This window comes from Neopsephotus bourkii, unplaced genomic scaffold (assembly GCF_033783945.1).
Source record: "Neopsephotus bourkii isolate Nb327-2 ecotype Australia unplaced genomic scaffold, CSIRO-AGI_Nbou_v1 NB_1783, whole genome shotgun sequence".
In the NCBI taxonomy this organism is placed as follows: domain Eukaryota; kingdom Metazoa; phylum Chordata; class Aves; order Psittaciformes; family Psittacidae; genus Neopsephotus; species Neopsephotus bourkii.
This window is the reverse complement of record NW_026902257.1, coordinates 808488-829544: the sequence shown is the minus strand read 5'-3', so window position 1 is coordinate 829544 and position 21057 is coordinate 808488. Positions and strand designations below refer to the sequence as shown.

Here is a 21057-nt window from a genome sequence, read left to right as displayed (position 1 = left end):
TGTTTAGAGTAGCTAAAGTAACTAGTACTAGTAGACATGGAGAAGCTTTGTCAGGGTAGTTCTTTCGTCTCTTACTCCTCAGTAAAGCTTGAGCTCAACAGGCCTCGAAGTTTTGCCCCATGTCCTGTGAATTCCTGTAAGCTGTTCCACAGGGAGGTTTACCACTTGAGGGACATGGTGGAAACACAGAAGGAATGGCACAATTTAGTCATGGAAACAAAAATGCACACGGAACTTCTTTGGGATAAGGAGCAGCTCTACAGCTCCGGTGCAAGAGCCACCTCATTCCGTGCTCCATGGATGAGCTGGGGAATGAATTGCAGCAGCCCTGTTATCAGGCTCTTCTGTTACTTCTTGCAATACATTCTCTACCACCTCTCTTAGACAGAGAGATTTAGAGCTGTATTTATAGAGCACTCTGAAGTATATACACAGCTGTAGAATTGCTGAGAAGACTTTTCCTGCCCCAGAGAGATTAAAAGCTCATTCTCACAAATAGGGTATGTGGAATGAGAGCACAGGGCTGAATTGAGACATTCCTTGTGGGGAATTGGCACGGCATCATTTCCTGAAGTGAAAAGAGCCTCCAGGAACAAAGAGCAGGTGGCAGGGAAGTATGGCTGCTTTCCTCTCCAGGGACCAACTAACGAAAGGTATGCATAGGAAATCAAGATTTGAGCATAGCTGCACAAGCCATTCACAGACCCAGCATATGTGCTTCAATGGCTACCCCAGAGCTATCCAGAGTGCAGACAGTTATCTTCAGTACTCTGATATTATTGCCTGAACCACTTACATGAGAGTATTCAGGCAAGAGCCACCCCTTGTGAGAGAATGTGGACAAACTCTGCAGGACTGAAAAGTCCACAGACTCAGGAAAGCAACTGGGGAAGATGAAATAGAGATGGAGGCCAGGACCGGAGAAAAGGGCAAGCCCGGCAACTGAGAACAAGCCCATAGTTCACTGCAATGAGTATCAAGCAATCCTGAAATAAGAATTTACATTTTTTTCCTCCTAAAATGGACAAAAGCATTCCTAATCTCTAATATTCACACAGCAAGGCTTAGTGGCCCATGTGGTTATAACCCAGCTATCGAATAGACTCTACAGAGGTAGATCTATTTGGTGAGAAACTAGAGGACTATAGAGATACTCACTTGGCCATACCAGAGGATGGGAAAGTATCCTTGGAGGTGGCTGCTGTGTCTTGTCTATATCCGCATTGTCCTGTGTCAGATGTGGATCAGAGGAGGTTTATCTGATCTGGTGTGAGTTTTCATGCTGTATATACTACTGTGAATGTAGACTTCTTTATAATATGCCCTTGCCAGGGAAATCTGTCATCTGAATGGTTTTAAACATGGTCAGAGTTGTTTGCAGCTACATAGGGTTTGTAGTTTTGCGAGTTGTTGTAACTTGACATAAGGATAGTTAATGTTGAGAAACAACAGTGACTTTCATCTGCTGATAAAATGACCATTAATTTTTTTTTTTAAATAATGTTCAAAATACCTCTTTATCTGTTAGTCACAATGATATATTTACTAAATGGTAGGGCAAAGAAAAAGAAAAGGAGATGATGAATTTCAACACATTGCAGAGAAGACATATTGACAAGATTGTTTGGAAGTAGAAATAATTTATTTCACTAGAGGTAAATACTGTCTGAGCTTGAATGGAGGTCAGACATCTTCTGTCTGGCCAGTTCATCTGGGTTTTGTTAAAGTGGAGGAAAAATATGATCATAGTGCAAGTAACCATAAAAGGATTATATTGCATAGTGTAGTGATTTGTAGTGAAAGACATTACAAAACAGCAACATCAATTTCTTTTTCTTGAATGGACTTAAAATGGCACAAGAGAAACATGGGTTCTATGGGAAGGCAGCATCTTTTCTTAGATAAGTTGTTTAAGCTGATAAAAAATGGCTAATGGAAGCTTCACATCAGAGTGAAAATACTCTCATACCATATAACAAAGTTGGAATGAGCCTGTAATTAGCTGAGGACATCTATTAATGCACTGAAGGTGGGAGAAGGGATTGCTGAAATCTTCTAGAAGTACATTGAAACTCAAACATGAATGAGAACTCTCCTATGGTAGGTGCAAAGTAATTCAAGTTATCAAAATCTAAAGAATAAATAGGAAATGTATGCAGAAAATGTTAAGGTGGTGTAGCAGTGCTAATTTAAAAAAACCTGGTAAAACAATCTTATGTGAACAATAAGATTTTTTTTTTGTGCTTTTAACTCTCAAACTACAAATACTGCACTTATTTAATTAAATATCTTTCACTGTAGATTAACAAAATATTATCATTGGTGTAAAAGTACTGGTGACTGGATACACCACATTTTTCAAAATGGTGCAGAATAACACCACACGGATAGATCTGACAAATGTTTACAGAGGGTCTGGTGCGGAGCTGGATGCTTGGACAAAAAACATGTATGGGTTAGCAAACACTAGGCTCTGTCAAGAAGCAGTGCTGACTTCATGCAGCCTGCTAGCTCTCATTTGCTGCTGGCTCTGTGCATAAACTGATGCTGTTTTCTTTACTGTCTGGCTATTGCTGGTATGTTTAATCAAAAGCAGCACAGGGCACCTCTGGAAGAATGAAAAAGACTAGGACGAATCACTATATTAACACTGAGAAATAGAGGCAGATGGGTATGAGGCAGTGACAATAGGATGTAAAGTCTTTTAGTTCAAGGTTGTTAAGTTCAGATTTTGGGAAAGACCACTAGCAACTGGCTGCAAGTTATTTATATCTGGAAGCCTAGCTGAGATGCATTCTTGTCTTGAAGATCTCGAATAGCTGCAATACATAGTAGTGGGACATGAACTGAGACATGTCTCAGATAGATAAGAAAAGCAAAGCTTTTCCACGTCCTGAGTTATGGTGTCTTTAAGGCATGGGAACACAGTGATTGTGGTCAGTTGTGGAAACCTGCACTGCACATGCTGCAATTATTATCTGGAAAACACAATGTATATGGCTTCAAGGTAAGCACAACTTATGGAAGCACTGTAGACCACAGTGCTTCCTCAGTATTTCTTTGACTTTAGTACTATTAGATTAGGCTCTTTTAACCCTGCCACAAGGGGCAACTCTGCCAAAGAGACTACTTTCAAACCTTCTTTACTACAAAATATACATACACCCCAGGTGATAATGCTTCTTGTGTAATATGGATTGGGGTACCTCAAGAGATTTCTTGTGACCCTTTGAACAGTACCATAAATGATGGAAAGAATTTAGAAGAACAAGGTAAATATTTATAGACGTGTGTTATAAATCAATGGTCTTGCAATTTCTCTCACCCTCAAGACCGTACTTCCATGCATGTGATAAATGACTTCATTGCTCTGCCTGGATTTTGGTGCAGTTGTCTACACAAGCTGTATAAACAGAGGCAAGGAACCAGAGATCTTGGAAGCTTTGAGACTGTCTCATATAAGTTAGTGAAAGAAAATTGCTTAGCTTTCCTTCCATATATATGCTTCCACAGAAGTACAAGGGGTCCTTGCTTTTTTTCACTTGCAATGCAGTCTCTAGTCACACTTTTGTCAGGGAAATTAGGCTTCAGTTTCTAAAGATGAACTCTTGTTTTCTGGTTTGGCACGAGTGGCATTAGTCCAGAGAGAGGGGAATGGTTCACATTTCAATTGGCCAACAGAAATGCAGATACTCACTGGCTCAGCCAGGGAATTGTACAAGTTCATTGTGAAGTAGAAAAACTCCCATGATAGAAAGAAGGAATGATCATCTTGCAGTGAAGTATATGAATTGTAAACTAATGCTTCTGCCACGAGTGTGGCAGGCTTCAAATGCTACCTTTTAACTGCAATTCACACTGCTTCAAGGTACTAGCAAGCGTAAGTCAATATTTTGGCTGCATATTGGAATGCATTGTTGCTGTAGAGACTAAGCCAAATCTTGCCCTTAGAATTCAGTGAATATGCACATGTCTGCAAAAGGAAGAAATGCAGCTGATTTGATGTTCCTGTGTGGGATAAAGCTTAATAAACTCTTCTTCATGTTTGCTGCAATGCATTTCAATATTCCTCTGTCTTTTCATCATAATAAAGTCACAGTATCTGTTTTTTTTCCTCCTGACACCCTTCTCCAAAATATTAGTAACTGGTATGAATGTTCCTTGTGAGCCCATGCAGAGAGCTTTTTACGGGAATTTTGGAAGCACTTAAGTAACTAATGAGATGCCTAAGGCTCCTGATGGAATTCCTTTGCACCTATTGTAAGTACATCTAAATGATCTGTCTACGGTTTCAGCAGTCTCTCTGAGTGTGCAGGAGGTAACTTGACCCATGCAGAGCTCTATTATTACTGAGATTTAGCTAGGATGAATTACACCTGAGGTAAATCACACCTTCTAAACTCTTTAAAATTAATTCTCACCTTTTCCATCCATAACACTTTTCTGCAATATCCCTCAAATTTTTCCTTGATGGACAAATTTATTTTTTCATGGGGTTGTCAAAGTCAAAAGTGACTTTCTGTTTTGAAAGTCTTTGAAAAAGAAAAGTCAGCTTTGACAGCCAGTCTTGTAAGCATGGTTTGTTGGGGAAACAAGGTGTATGAACTCATGCAGTTGGTCTGTCTGCCTCCCGCCAAGGACTGCTGGATTGGTTGACTGCTTGTGACTGGTTGCAGTGTGATACAAGGGGAAACTGACAGTCAGTTTTCCTATTGTGAGCTGGAAATGCAGGAAATTACCTCAAGAGATAGAGGAAACTGCAATCTGCAGGGAGCTGGAAAGAAGGCTGTGTGTACCATGTGAGTTACGGCTGACAGGATGGCAGACAGAGCTTTCCCAGCAGAGCTACTTCTTAGATTTGGCCCTTTCAGCTTAATAAAAGGCCTTCTCTTGACGTTCTTTGCTTGAGCGTCACTTGGTAATATGTAAACTGAGAAACCTTTAACTACGCTGTCTTGATTTACTGTCATTAACCAAAGAGTTCTGTAGGCAGGAGTCATCTCAGTATTGTTCTATTTTATCAGTAATCTTTATAAATAGATGTGATCCCTTGACCAAATCCAATCTTTTTTCACCTGTTGAAAAAAGTAGTACACATGGGAAATAGCTCCACTGACACCAGTAGAATGAAACGTTAAATTAGCGTAAGCATGAAGTGAGTCAGAAGAACTAGGAGGCCCATTGCTACTGCTGAACTTGGTTTACACCGTATTTGTTTATAAGGCCCCATAGCCTGTTTTTATAACAAAGGCATGTAAGGATTTTGTTTTGGAGGCATTTTTTCTCAAGGGTAGAACACTTGAATTTTGCAACTCTGACACCAGTCCAGGCTCCAAGGGCTGAAAATAGCAACTCATCTGGGAAACAAGCTTTTGTGACATGTTGTAGTCTGTGTCAAGTCCTGTTTAAGTCTTACCCATGCTTTACAGAGTTAAAAGCATTCTTAGTTGCAAGTCCGTATGCCAGCAGGTCTGCATTTCTCCTACCTGTTTGTGAGGATAAACATTAATGTGGCACTTGATACATTCTTGTCCCATGTTAGCCCAGGAGTTTCCGCTCATCCATTTTCTCTTGCATTTGGGGCACTTATATTCACCAAAGCAGCGTTTCTTGCCCTGGTATGGTGTCAGGCCTTCTCCTTTTGGACGAGCCTACAAAACAAAGGGAAGAAGCAGTGAATGATCAGTGAATCTCCCAGGGTGTGGGAGAGTAGTAGTAAAGTAAGTAGGGTTTAAATTAATTCTGAAGATTTGGGCAAAATATACTGGTTGCAGACATGAAGGTCGTATCCCCTCAATGGAGAATCTGTTGAAGTTAGTGTTCGAGTTCTGCAAGTTACTTCCGTAAGAAGTATTCAAACATTAAAGAAGACTTGTGACACTGAACATAGTATTTAGGAACATGCCTATACCCTTTTTGCAACGAATGGTTTTCATATCCATTTCAATATAAGATCATCTACTGAGTACATACTGCTAGTATTATGTATAGCATCTGTAGAAGTACATCACTAGTAAAGGACTATATTTCTTAACTAGATTCTTGTTTATTCCCTGTTAGAACCTATAACTAAGAAAGGTTTCTATAATTCAGCTTTGCACACTCTAAACAATAAAATATTGGCAATTTATTAGTATGCGGATACATATTATATGGGAGTGCACAAACTGGGGTTGATTATGAAGGAAAGATGTGGCTTTGATCAGTGGAAATCATTAATTTGAGGAACTTAATTTGGTTTCTTGTTCTTGGTAAATGTTTTCACTGATTTCTGCATCTTGAAGGAAATAGGAAGGGATTCTCAAATGGACTGTTGTAACACCTAAATGTTATACGTCCCCTGTAGAAAGCCTTTTTACCTAGGGAAGGTAGTAGAGTAAGCAATGACCTTATGCGAATACTAATTTAGTTTTTTCCTAAATGCACTCACTAAAACTGTTGTACTTAAAAATATAGTAAGGTACATAATATGCCAATAAGGTGAAGGTGAGAGTATTGCATACAGCTGTACTGAAGACAGCTGTAAAGATAAAGACATTTTCTGTAGTCTGTAACAGACACTTTGCCTGTGGCAGAATGGTATGATTCTTTTTTTAACATTCCCGGATGAAATTTAGAAAAATGAAATGACCCATCCTGCTGGGAAAGGGTTTGTTTTTGTTTTGTGAGCTTGTATGATTTCTCAGTGTGTAGGTCCAAATTGCTTTCTATGTGAAAACAAGGGTTGAAGAAGCAGGTGGCTGGCAGAAGACCTGAGCTTGGCAGGAGCTCTGAGAGTTGAGCTCCCATGGCTGATGGAGATGGTGTACATTGTGTTACCTCCAGGGTTGCGTGTGGGGCCAAGAGGGAAAGGAACATTGAGGGTGCTCCCCCCTGCATGCTGACAGGCGGAAGAGAGGACATTAAACTTACTGTGGCCTTTCTTCCCTCCCTTCCCCCTATCTGTAGTGTCAGTAAACAACATTCTCTATTTTTCATGCTTATTCCTCAGCATAGTAACATTCTTTAACAGATCAGATGCGGTAGCAAACTCTGTTACAAATAGGTAAACATCTATAATAACTTGCTTCATGACAATCTGACAAGCCACTGTAAATATTCTGGTGCATAGTAAAGATGAAGCTGACAACGGGTCACATATATTTACAGAAATATTGCACAAAAATGATAATTAAAAAAAATAAAGTGAATTGGTATAATGAGAAACATTTGTACTTCTGTGACTAAATAAATGCTGGCAGGCACCTGGAATGTAACCCATGGTGTCCCTTGAAAAGGATGGGAGATTATAGTCGAATGGTGGGCAGGAAAACATCAATTTATGGAGACATCCTTGCTCTGGACACTTACCTTGACTTTGCCTCAGGAATTTGCACAACTCAAGTCAGCGTAAGAAGGAGCCACCTGAGAAATTTCATTTAGAAATTTGAAGGAATTGAACAGGAACCCTGTGTACAGACAGCTCCCATGATTCAGAGATGTTCCCCGTCCTCCTGAGGCATCAAGAGACTGCTTTATTTGTAGTTTCAGTTGGGGTTATGCTATTGAACAGAAGATGACTTATTTTTGATTCTCAGTTTCAGCTGCACTTGACTTAAACTCCTCCTGCAGTCGAACCTGGCAATGGAGCTCCATTGCCCTGCTAAGAAGCAGTCCTTTCAGAAAACAAGCAGGCCACCAAGTGCATTATTTCCAAAACTGAAGCACTGACTTTAGAGACAGAGGGTGTCTGAGAACTCTTGTAAATGTTTACAAACGGTGTTTAAACATAGCACTCCCACTGCAATATGTTATGCCAGCCATAAAGAGCATTTAAACATCAAACTCCCACAGCAGTATGTTGTGCCAGACACAATTTACTGGCAGGGGAAACTTTCAGGGATGGCCACTTTGAGCTGGCCGGTAAGTGTAGCTGACTGGAGAGACACCAATGGCCTGAAATGCTCTGCCCGCACAAATGCACAGGACACTGAAGGTGCTAGTCCGTGAAGTTGTCTGTGTGCATAGCTGGGCATCAGAAATGAAGGCTTTCCAAATCAGAAGTTACTTTTAAAATTTAGCTTCCCCAATTTGCTCAGTAAATCGGAAGCAGAACCAGGAAGAGAGTGGAGGAGCCCTGACTCTGGCAGTAATTTCCTGTTTTAATCACTAGACTAAACTTCTGATTTATTTTTATTTTGACTTTTTGGCTGTCACAGCTCTCTCCTCAGTCAGTGAGACGTTAATTAATTTGCTGGCAAAGCTACAACATACTCTGTAGGTGTTTCACTATTCTGCTTTATGGCTGTTTATACTTTGCCCTAACAGATATTATTTTCCTTCCCATATCTTCAGTTTCCCAAACTGTGCCCCACAGGGAATTTGGATTCTCAAACAAACAAGCTCATTTTCTCTAGTGAGAAACACCATTAGGAAGCATTGACAGCAGAGAAGGCAGCTTGCCAACTCCCTCCACCCTTCAGGTCCAAACAAAACAGAAATCTGACAGTATTTGGTGGAAGGCAAAACCTGAGTGAGATACACTAATGACCTGAGAGGTTGTCTTTCCCCTTTTTTAGGGTCTGTGGCTTCAGGAGCAGCACAGTTGAATTACATAAACATCTCCAAGAAACAGGCTGCTCCTTGGCGCAGCAGCAGCCAGCCCTGCCTGGCAGGGTGCTCGAGCACTCCGTCACTCTGCGACAGAGGTGTCTCAGTGCTCATCCAGCTGGAGGGCAGGAACTTGTTTTGACCCGACGTTTTTCTTAACCAAGTGCCAAAAAAAGAGCAAGAAGACACATTTTGCCTTTTGGTACTAATCTAAAGACTCTTACTAGGTATTAATCAAAAGACAAGTTTTTACAAAATGTAGGATTTGCCTTGTTTAAGCCATTAACCAGCTATTCTCACCCCGCCCTGGCTTGATCTGAATGGTGTTTAGTAATAAATCCTGATTGGTGTTTAGGTCCTGCAATTCCCTCCCTAAGCACTACTTTTTCTTACCCTTTCTGCAGATAGAGATTTTTTCATGTTCCAAGTCAACCTGGGAAGGTTATGTCACTATTTATAATGGCAAAATATTTCATTGTTACCATGTTAACGTATGCTGTCCTGTTGCCTTTATGCTCAGGTAGTTTTTGGCCTGGTTTCTACTCTTGGCTGCAAAAGCTTGGTGGAATCTCTGTCTTATCATGTTTGAAATAATATTCAAAATATATTACAAACTGTAATGTGAACAAGATTTTTACTTTTTCAGCATTCTTTTGTCTGGGGAGTTGACAATTTTATGCTTTAAATGCTGATTTGAGAGACCTACTCCGTAAAACCAAAGCTCACAGCATTTCTCCTGCTATATGTCTGTATAGCTTGCCAACATCTCTATGTCTCTGTCTCGTTCAGACATTTCAAGGATCATTTAATGCAGTCAGGACGGGTAGGCTTTTGGGGATGATTAAAACCAAACAGATTTTTCTAGAAGGATCAGAAACTAGCCATTACTTGAAGCATGTCTCAATGTCCAGATCTATGTCTATGCAACACATTTTTTGTGCTGCTTTGACTTCAGAAACCAGCAGGGAAATGCAGAAGTGAAGAGCCTTCCTTCCTCAAGGTACTGCTGGGGGTGGGAGCTGTGGTGGCTCAGAGCCCCTCCTACCTCATGGCCCTCAGTCACAAACTGAAGCCGGTCTTGGACTGGTGGTTTTAGTGCTGAGGCTGAAGGGTTCTCCCTCTGGATGTGAATTTGGAAAGCACCACAGATTCTGCAAAAGCCCTGTCTGGGCCCTCTGTCCACTATAGCTAGCCAAACAGAAGGTCCTTGCCCTCTGATTAATGACACAGTGATCCATCACCTTGGTGTTCTGGACAAATGGAATCATCTTTGCAGGTTTACTTAGCACATGCTTGCCTTAGCTAGATCCAGCATATGTACAAAGTCAGTATTTTTTGGGGGCGGCACTGCAATGAAAATGACATCAATGTTCCACCCTTCACTGACACCCAGCTGCCTCTATTTTTCATTCTCTTCCTTTCCTCAGCCAAATGCACAAATTGGCCATAATAAGATTTTAGAAGTCTTTTAAGTTGAGCTTTTCTGCTGGTGACTTGCCAGCCAAGTGCGCTCTCAACCTATCGGATTGTGCATCTCATGGAGGAATCTGACAAATCGCTTGGTAGTGATGGACATCATAAAGGACTAGGACTCTGCTTTCTCTAGACAATTCTCTCCAAGTATCAGTTTGCTGAGTCAGCAAAACCAAAACAAAACAACCCCCCACATGCCCTGCTTAAAGATTCATTATAAACAACAAAGGACAGATTTACTTCCTAGTGAAATGTTGAGAAACAATTTGGTTAACACTCTTTTTCTCCACATCTTCCCAAGTTTGTTACACAGCTGAAAGGCATACAGCACATGGGGAAGATGAAGTCGGCATGACACTGGTGAGTGGATCGCCTTCCTAGAAGAGGTCTGTAAGGGTGCTTCATCAAATAAAGCAGAAAAATGATAATGGCAAACAACAGCTTGATGTACTGACTGGCTCCCATGTGGTTTGCAGGAATGGGAGGGCCAGAGTTATATTTTGAAATGTCATCCCTCAGACACTCTCAACTTCAAGTCAGCACATGTAGAAGATGGTGTTAAAAAGCCATAGCACTCTGATTTTATGCTACTGTACGTACATAGTTTTGAGAAAGATGAAATGATGATGATGAGCCATACCAAAAATGTTCCATTAGAAAAGGAAAAATAAAGTATTAGGCCTGATTTGGCATACTAAGTGTCCCGGCATTGTAGTCCTGACTCTGCAGCAAGTTGCAGAGTGCTGGGAAATCCAGTGAAGTCCTTTGACCTTTCTCAGCTCTGTGTAGACTGTGCAGAGAATGAGGACATGCTTACCCACTTACGCCAAAATGGCACACAAAAGGGAATCCTTAATGGTAAATGATTTTCTTTGTCCTTCCTGACTTCCATATTCACATAAATCTGAGTATCAACAGAATATGTAGACAGAGAGGTTATATGTTCAGGAAATGAGTTCTAACATAGCTAGTCTAGTTTTCCTTGCTGTGTGTGGTCCATGTTGCTGGTGTATGATACTGTGTATGTGTGACCCTTTGGTCACTTTCAGAATATTAAATGAACTGTCACTACATCTTGAATTAGTACATGCAATATATGAAGAACATCTAGGGGATACAGAGACCAAATTAATACTTTGCTTCAGCCTTCTTGTTTGTAGTATAATTTTTGTATTAGTAATACGATGAGAACTATTACCTGATATGGGTCAGTTAAAGGAAAAGAGGGATAACAGTCAGAAAGCAAACTCTTTGTTATAGCATTACTATTTAAATAAGAACTTCAATTTGATTTAGTGAACAATAGATATTATGGAATTTCTACATGCATTGGATATTACAGACTAAGGATTTATGACAAGTATAATTATATCTGAGCAAGGCATGGCTGAAAAATAAAACTTGAAAACTTGTTCGTGTAGCTTAACAGAGGAGGCTAGTATGTGCTTTAGACTGGGGTTTTATTGAGTAGTGTGTTCTCCGCCACAAAACTTAGGGCTACTTCAGCCTCTGACTGGAGAGGGTACCGTATGGCTTTTATTGTCATTGGAAGTATTAAGAATTCACACCACTGCATTCGTAGAAACAGACTTGTTCTTCATGGTAGTTATTGCTGCTAACTTTCTATCACACTCGTATCACTCTTACTCCTAAAACCTGATCAAGGGAGGATGTGTTTTTGTATTGAGGTCCCAAGTAATTAAACTATGGCATTCGGGCATCTGATAAAGCTGGTAGGATTTCTCAGCACCTCTTCTCTAGGGCAGCGTATGTGTTGTAGCCTTCCTGCTCACCATCAGTACACTGAGCTGTGGAAAAGGGAACAGTGAGTTGATGGAGCTGATGCCTAGCCTCCCTAAGAGATGTAAAATTAGAAGCAGGTAAGGCTGCTTAGGCTCTCTGCGTGTCTGCTTGCTGCTCCTGTGGATCACCATATACAGTGCTATTCCTAATACTATATTTTATCACCTAATGTAGACAATAATTTCACAGTCAAGTGTATATAAAAGTTTGTTCCTACACACATTTTTCCTTTATTTCACTTTTATACCTAGTACTTCTACTGACCATAAATACAGTCCTTGATTTTCTTGGCCCTGCAGTCAAGTGTATTTCTAGTGGAGTGATGTTCAGAATGAAATATGATTCTTGAGGAACAGAGCATTAAAATGTGCAAGCTTGTGGCACACAATCCAAAACAACATTAGTCTTTTTATTTTACTTGAACAAATACCCTATTTCTGCTGTTAAAAACACTTTAATTCCCAAGTCTTGCTCTTTGGGAAACATGTAAAGGTATATCAATTATGCTGTGTCAAGGAACTTTTACGGGTAAATTTTGAAATGGCAGAAGACCAATTTTATATTGTCACTTTAATATATGAGGATGTATCTCTTGGTTGCGTTGAAAAATTAGTGTTGTCAGCATATTGTATGTTAACTGCAATTCTGATCTCGTTTCCACAAGGATAAACCAAAGGTAATATTTGGCAGTATTTGTTACTAATAACATACACATGGTTTCTGATGATGATTAAAGCAATAGGCATGGTTGTCATGGACATGCTGATCAAAGTCTAGAAATCCAAGAAGCTAGCTTGGCAAACATTCCAATATTTAAGTCAAAATCTGGTTTTGCAGATTTTTCAGAATCCTAGCTGTGCTTTTTGGAACACAGGCTTTTCTTCTGCTACAGAATGCCTTGTTGAGCTGATCATTAGAACCATCCTTGGGCCAAAGACACATAAAATTAATTTCTGTGCTAAGTCAGTTTGGAGCATATTTGCAGAATTGCTAAGTATTAGTTACTGTATCATGTGTCAATTACTAAACACTGAATGCTCAGAGAAGTTGATAGTGTGGAATGAGTTCTTTGTGAATCCCCTTCATCACTCCACAGACAGTATAGTGATAGAAAACTTGCAAAAGCTCAGTACTGTACCATCTGAGAAAACAAGTGTATTAAGTATACTATGTTGTTTTCATAGGCTGCTGTCTTAATGAAAAAAGGACTTCACACAAGAAAGCAGTGTAACAGAAAAGTATTCAGGAATTCGTGGTAATGTGGTGACAGGACTTGTGTTACAAGTCCAACAGCTGGATCGTGTATGTGGTCCTAACAGATTTCTTGTCTGGTCTTGGTCAAGTCATCTAATGAGACTCTACCTCAGCTCTTCGTTTGTGATGTGGAGAGATCCTTTTGCTGTTCCTTGTCATTTCTGTGGTTCTTGTGGCATTGTATAACCACTTTGGGCTATATATGGTAACATAGCTTGTGTAGCATAACAAAACCTTGAACTTCATCTAGGCCATCTAAGTACTATTATAACCTATCAAATAACGCTCACAGAACTTCCAGTCTACCTTTTTCATAGAAGAAATTTTGGGTGCATAGGGTATTGCACAGAAACATGCTGTCTCTAGATGAAGCCTGTTAGCAGAGTTTTAATAGAACATGAAACTCCCCTTGCATTGACAATTCTAACTAACCTCAGATATTTATTTTTTTCTGCATGTTGATATGACTTTTCCAGGTTCTAGAATTTCAAACAGTATACTTTTATATTCAGTTATATCATGTGTTATATAGAGGGCAATAGGCAGTGATCAAGCGTTTAATGTGTTTGATAGACTTTCAGAGCTACAGAGCTTGACTAACCCTACCACAAGGAAAGCTGCAAATAATTATCTCAGTTAACTGTACTTCAAGGACTTACTTTACCTGTGCATGCTGGTCTTTGCTTGTTGAATGGCTGTGAAAGAGCCCCCAAACTGACTATCTATACTTACAGCCAATCACAACTTTAATATGCTTGTTCCTGTAGGAACTTGAAAACAATGGAATTATTTGAGCATATAAATAGCTGCCTAATGAATCTTCTTTTGAAAGTGTTGCATAACTCAGCCTAACTCAGAACCTAAGATTTCAAGAACAGGGAAAGAATACATTTCCAGTCCTTACACATGGGAAGATAACCATCAAAATGTGAACCAAATGTTAACTCATGCAATGAAGCAAGTGTACTGAAAAGCATTATCTTAGGGAATTCTGTAGTGAAAACTGTTTTCAATATATTGTTTAATGTAATATGAAATAAAAGGGGGCAGGGCTAAAAAGTGGTGATGAATGATGTCTAAATGAACCTGAGTCTCTGCTAAGTATTGTGTATCATACAGAAAATAAGGATTTATATATCAAATTATGCATGTGGAAGAGTTAAAATTGCACTTGCCTGCTGGGATACAGTGAGGCACTTCTTTTCAGTGTTACAAGATCATATTCTTCCAAGCAGCTTGAGATAAAAGGAAGTGGTTGAAATCTTTCTTTCCCCTTCTCTGATACAAAATTTGCCATACTGAATTAATTATGAAGAAACTGGGAATGTATTCATTTTAATAGTTTCCTGATGTGTGGACTCTTTTGTCCTTCTTCATCTGTTGCTTGAAAACATACAATGGCAATACCCTCCTCCTCTTTCCCTCCCCCTTCTCCTCTGGTAGCACACTATATTTAATACGTTGGCACTTTTTTTTGCAAGTTGGAATCAGAGTTTTGGAGCAGTGAGGGTCACACCATTGTTATTTACAGGCATTCCCTTTTCTAAGCTGAGGTCAAGACCCATACTTTTGGACCTGTTTATTTGGTCCACCTCAGATGGCTTCATGTGGGTTTCAGATTTCTCCTAGGGTTAGTGTGGCACAGCTGGGGCACTGCTCTAGTGATGAACTGACAGGTCTAAAGATTATGATCTTCTGTCCTTTAAAAAGCAGTGCAATAGCTCTGGTGGACCCCTGGCCTCTTCACAGGTCATGGGATGCTTCCAGAGGCAAAACAGATAGGAAGGCAGACATTTCAGTGGAGGTAATTTTATTCCAAATCTGAGTGGCAGGTGCTTTTGAAGCCCCATTCAAAACATGGGATGTTGCCTTTGCTTCACTGCTGTTCAGAGATGTGCTTAATCAAAGTATCCAACTGAAGAGAAGATGTGGACTGAATTATGATGTTGAGATGCAGCTGCAGATCTCCAATTGAGTGATAGTTATACTTTCCTTAAGTGTCTAGGTAAAGAAACCCCATGAGAAGACTCTGTCCAGATTACATTGGGTGTGCCACTACTTGGTCAAAGCACATTTTCAAAAGAGGCTTTGGATAGGGAATTTTCTAATTCCCATGGGGCTTGCATTGCTTTTTGGTTTATGTTTCAGCTCAAAATCAGAGACTTTTTTCACATCAAACTACATGCAGAGTAATAGTGGTTTTCCTACTATTTTGAACTGCTTGTGAAAGCTGCATAGGAACTTTAATTGCAGACATGGCAATCTGCAAAACATTTAGTGCTTAGTTTTTGTGAATGACTGTAGCTTAATCTTATACTGGGTGCAGCTTGATTTAACTTTGGTGTGAATTTACAGAGCGGAGTAGAGAAAGGGCCTGTATTAAATATAAAGAGGACTGTAGGTGCTGATGGGAGGCAGCTTCCTTTACTGTTACAGTGGCTTTGTAAAATCCTGCTGTATGACTATCTGTATCTTTAGGGGCCTTTAACTTTTTATAAATCTGGATCTGTTGTGCCTTTCCTCCATGCCATATGTCTGCTGGGATACATTTGCTGACAGTTTAGAAGGGAATTTAATAAATCAGTGATCTTAAGAAGAAACCTCGACTTGGGAATCTGCTACTTCTGCTTGTTCACTGGAAACAGCCTGTTGATGTCCAGGGATCTCATGACAGACCTCTGCTTTATGCTGTTACTTTTTCCTCTGAGGCAGAGTGGTTTGTAGTACTTGGATGACATTAAAGAGGTAATTACAATAAACTATTATTATTATTTTGGTTAGAAGCTTTGACATAATTCATCTATCAAAAATAACATTAATTTCTTTGTGTAGTTTCCAAATGAAACTGCTTAATCCTAGAGCATCATCTGTTTTAATTCTGCCGTAACAATCTGTAGCCCACAGCAAGGTCAACCTGATACAACAGGTATTTTAATATCCTTAGTTAAGGCAGATAACCTTTAAAGAAAAATATCAAGTTCCCATGCAGTTTCTTGAATAGACTCTGTCCTGGGCTTTGGTGGTAGCCAAAGAATGAGCACTTTGCTCCCTGCAGATTGGGCAAAGGGGTATGCAGCAGGAGGTATTGCACTCTGAGGCTGAGAATGCATAGGGTGGGGAGGAGAAGGCAGTAAAACAGGTAATATTTTAATTCAATGCAACTGCATACTGCAGTAGAAATGCAACTTGAGCAGTGTTACCACTCACACAATGGCTTGTTTTGGTCTGCTTTGACTTTATGCTGCTTGTTGCACCCTCTGGACTGACACATTCTTGTTTCCTTCATATGGGTACGAATCATAATAATAATGTATTTCTTTTAGCCTGAAATAGTAATGCCTTTGCTCTTGTAAATGCTTTATCTCTTCAAAACAACTCTTGGAAAGCAAAGGAAATATTGTTAAGACGATAAGGATGAGTTTCAGGGGAAAGGATGTTTCTAGAAGAACTCAGCCTTCTTCCTTCCTTCTGCTCTGAAAGGGACAGGATCTCTTTCAACTACCCACTAAATCCTTAAGGATTCAAGACCTGGTTTGTGGCATATCCTGTGCACTGCATAAGAAGAGGTGTAACCACAGTAAAAAAAAATCCCAACAGGAGAGTTCATGTCACAGGGAGAAGAATGCAGTCTTGTGGTTAAGGCACTGGACTGGACCTCATTTCTAGCCTGGCTGCAGCCTCCTTCTGTGGGTTTGTGGGCAAGTTACTTGATATTTTTGTGCCTCAATTTTTCATCTAGAGTACAGGCAGTACTAGCATACCTCACATTCAGGGAATATAATTAATGTTTATTACTACAAAAGTAAGCAGTACGCATGAATCCTGAGTTATACAACTCCCAGATAAAGGTTTGGAACAAGGACTGCTATGAGCCTGTCACCAATGACCCTGACCTCACCTTTTGAGCCAGTTTTTTGAACACTCTGCTTAACAGATGTTTTCTTTCATACATTTTATGTTTTCTCTACAATGTGGTTCATTTAAGTAGTCAGAAATGTCATCATCTATTCATTCCTTGTGACATCTCCACTGGTATATGTTTTAAAAAAGTAAACAAAAAACACATGGCAGAAGGTAACTCAAGTATGTTTATTGTTGTTATAAGGATTTATAGCTGGGATATTCTTTATGCAAAAGATAAAGCATGGGCCCTCTTTAGAAATCTTCCCATTGTAACAGAAAATAATGCAGTGACTGTGCACACCTCCTCTCACCTCCCCACCCCAAAGCAGTGTAGTGGTGGAGGCTCCCAGGACGCTACCACACACAGCAGGCTGTGGCCTCTTGTCCTCCAAGATGAAATACCACAGCATTGGTGTCATTGCTCTTAGCTGAAATGGGCCCTTTGCTTGAACTATTAAGAAACAGGCAAAGGAAATAAAGACCAGATGAGCAACCACCCTCCCTTTCCCCACCTCAGCCTCCTTCCCTCCACCTCCCCCTGCCCCTCCATGCTGTCTACAAGATGACATACAAAAACACCGGCTGAGTCAGTCAGCCTGCTTTAATTACAGCATTCTTTTTGAGCCTGGAAAAAGACATGCTATGCATAGTCCAAAAATGAAACATGACTTCAGCTGCTGATGTCTAAACTACATAAATGTTTATCATGTTTAATAATGTGAGAGGGAAGTTTTTTTTTCTTGTTCTAGTATTCTTTCCCCTAGAAATATTCTGCCAGGTTACACATGAACATAATGCATAGAAGCAAGTTTCAGAAACCCACCCCTTCTGCCCAGAGCAGGCATGGGTAAGTCCATCTACCTCAAGAACCATCAAATCCCAGCTTTCTGACTTAGTTCATGTGCATGACATCACTTGAGAGCCCCTTGCTTACTCACTTGCTTTGGACCCATGTGCAGGTGCCTGTGAGAAACTCCTTGCTAGTTTTCTACTGTAGGCTCAGTCTCTCTCTTATGGAAGAGCAGGTTTTTAACATCTTAACTGAAGTGCATCAGAATCATAGGATCACAGAATCAGCTAGGTTGGAAAAGACCTTTAAGATCATTAAGTCTGACTGTTATCCCAGCACTGCCAAGTCCACCCCTAAACCATGTCACTAAGGGCTTTGTCTACACATTTTCTGAACAGTTCCAGGGATGGTGATTCCACCACTGCCCTGGGCAGCCTGTTCCTATGTCTGAGCACCCTCTCTGTGAAGAAGTTTTTCTTACTATTCAGTCTAAACCTTGCCTGGCACAGCTTGAAGCTGTTGCCTCTTGTCCTATTGCTTGTCTTTTGGGAAAATAGACCAATCCCTGCCTCACTACAACCTCCTTTCAGGTATTTGTAGAGTGCAGTAAGGTCCCCCTAAGCCTTTTCTTCGCCAAAGTCTTACTGCTTAAAATGTAAACATTGGTTTGTAGTGAAAACTTACAGGCATATGCACCTATACTTCAGATGAACTAAAGACAACTACTCTTTGGTGTGAAGTTTGTGATAATACAGTATGAATCTGCATTTTTAACCTCTTCCATCATTCCCTCCCTTCTCATTTTTCTCCTGCAGTTGTGTTTGTACTTTCTCCTTGCTCTTCTCCTGTTTTCTTTCCACTCTGTGCAAAGTTGTCTTGAATCATCTAAAGAATCACTTGTGTCATGTTACCAAAACAGCATCAGCAGCTGCCAAACTATGTGAACCATTCTGTAACATTTGTGGTGATTTCTGCAGTGTTACAAGAAGTTTGAGCATTTGACTGAAACTCTTGTGAAAAGGAACTGAGGCAAACAGGTTCCCTCTGTAATATCTTCCTTGATCACATGCAGAAATATGCAGTGCCTTGAAGATGAGAAAGGATGGAATACAATCAAAATGTCCAGACTGAGAATGCTAATAGGTATCTGAGGGGTGAGAGCACAACATAGTCAAAGCATTGGGTAAAGAGGGTATCTCACATCTGATTTCTGGCTAGACTGAAAGAAGTGGCATCTAGGAGATGACTGATGCACAGAAAATATACAGAATAAAATTAATAGCTTTTTAAGTGATTCAGATTCTGCCAAAATGGTAGTTAACTGACCCTCTGTCTTTTCACTACTAATTATTTTCTTCTAATCTGTCACAAAACAAGACAGGAGAAGGACTGTTATCTGAAACTTTTTGGGAAACAGAAAGGTCATAGGCTGAATCAGGCCGTGGATGTTGTGTGCCTTGGTCCATAACTGTGGTCTAAAGAGAAATAAAATCTCTCATGTGTTGAAACAGTAAACTCGCGTCTGACTCATCAGGCTGTCTGGCTGTACTGTAAGAAATTAAGTCTTTTTTGGACACCTATGTTTTTAGCTTGCTCTGTACAGCTGTGTAGCAGGAACTTGGAGATTCAGAAAATCATTGCTGTTAAAATTTTTGAATGGAAACTCCGTTTTGACCAGAGTACAGTCAGAAAAGTGAAACAAAATGGTACTCTAAACAAGTGAGTTCTAATCACCATTTCTTTTAATGAGAGTCTTCTATTCCAGTTTTTTCCATTACTCTTTTTGCCTATTCCTTTGTTAAAAAAGCAGAACTATTCAGTTGTTTGCAACCTTCACCATATGTTTGTACAGTGGTCTCAGGCCAGCGTTTTATTGTCAAAGACACTCACACACAGTGTTTCCTTATGGATACCTAAAATCTCACTTCCTGAAAGTCATTACTTTCCTGTCTGTGTACAGAGAGGTATTTGTCACCACAGGAGTCTCACACTAGGCTGCTCTGTGGACATGATGTTCGTAGTACCCCAGATCTGCTGCTGGAAGCTGACCCAAAATGGGTTAGTAGCCTGAGGTCAACTAGTAGTTCCATATTCTTTGATATATACTGACCCTAAGCAACATCAGGGGATGAACAGGGGGATGAACAGGCCTTACAGAGTAAATCTTTCTCCCAAAAGAAATTTGTTTCAACAAAAACACCAAGCCAAGGCCAAACCACCGAGTTGGGCATCACTTACTAGTGAAGAACATGCTGTCTCTCGTATGTGTTCTAGGATCATTTTTTTCTAAGGCTGGGCTTAAACCATGACAGGTACTGGTTCTATTTTACAGATTATATCCATCACCTTGTTAAAAATATCTGACTGCGCTTCTGTCCTAGCAGACAATTTCAATACCTGCAGGCAAGTAACGTGAAAAGTTCATTACCAAACAATAGGAAGGGTGAATGACTGCTCTAACGGAAACCTCATGAAAGCAGAGGATCCACCAAGGGGATGTAGGGCACAGAAGGCATGACAAGGCTTTGTGCTATGTTCAGCACTTTTCATGGGAACATGTTTGTGACCAGGGCCATCTTCAATGTGTCTAAAGTCTAAGGCAGCCTTCCTGACACAGACAGTGAACAGGCCACAGCAAATATCTTTACTGGATGCTGTCTCTTTGTTTGCTTAAGGCTAAGAAAATATTAATTTTTGAAAGGGTATTGTGCAAGAAGCATCTGTTATAAAATGCTTGCCATAGTGTTTGCAGCAGATGATGACTGGAGAGGTGGGATAAAGATTTGGGGAACGTGTGGAGCTCCCTATCCCTTTTGCTACTGGTTTCTCTTTCTTCTTTCACACTGATACTCTTTCCATCAAGAGACACTAGTCTAAGGACAGACTTGGGAAGCCTGCTCTGCTTGCAGAGATACAGTAATTTGTATCTCGGAGGGGAAGAAAACATCCCAAATCACTGAAAGAACCCTTATCAAGATTATATGATAATGTTTTTCATATTAAGTTACTTCTATCTGTTGCATGGGGCTTTTCAGCAGTGTTAATAACAGAAGAAAAAAGAAAAAGAAAAAATTAGTATGGAATGATAAAATAGAAGATGAACAGAAACATGTGTATCCCACCTGACTTGCTGGAAGTTCTCTAAGGGTGTTATTTTCCCAAATCAAGGAGTGCGATCAAGGCTGTGCTGTTCAGATAAGCCATGGATTCAGACTCTTGTGCGGAGGTTGGCACAGCAGCAAACC

General features: G+C 40.2%; 1 protein-coding gene across 1 annotated transcript in view; it reads right to left on the bottom strand.

Annotated features, from left to right (window-relative positions):
- Nucleotides 1–21057, bottom strand: part of ZCCHC24 (zinc finger CCHC-type containing 24) — a 111077-nt gene that overhangs the window by 6400 nt on the left and 83620 nt on the right. The window contains exon 3 of the mRNA XM_061380044.1: nt 5487–5651. Coding sequence (XP_061236028.1) covers nt 5487–5651 — 165 coding nt within the window. The remainder of the gene's footprint in view (nt 1–5486; nt 5652–21057) is intronic.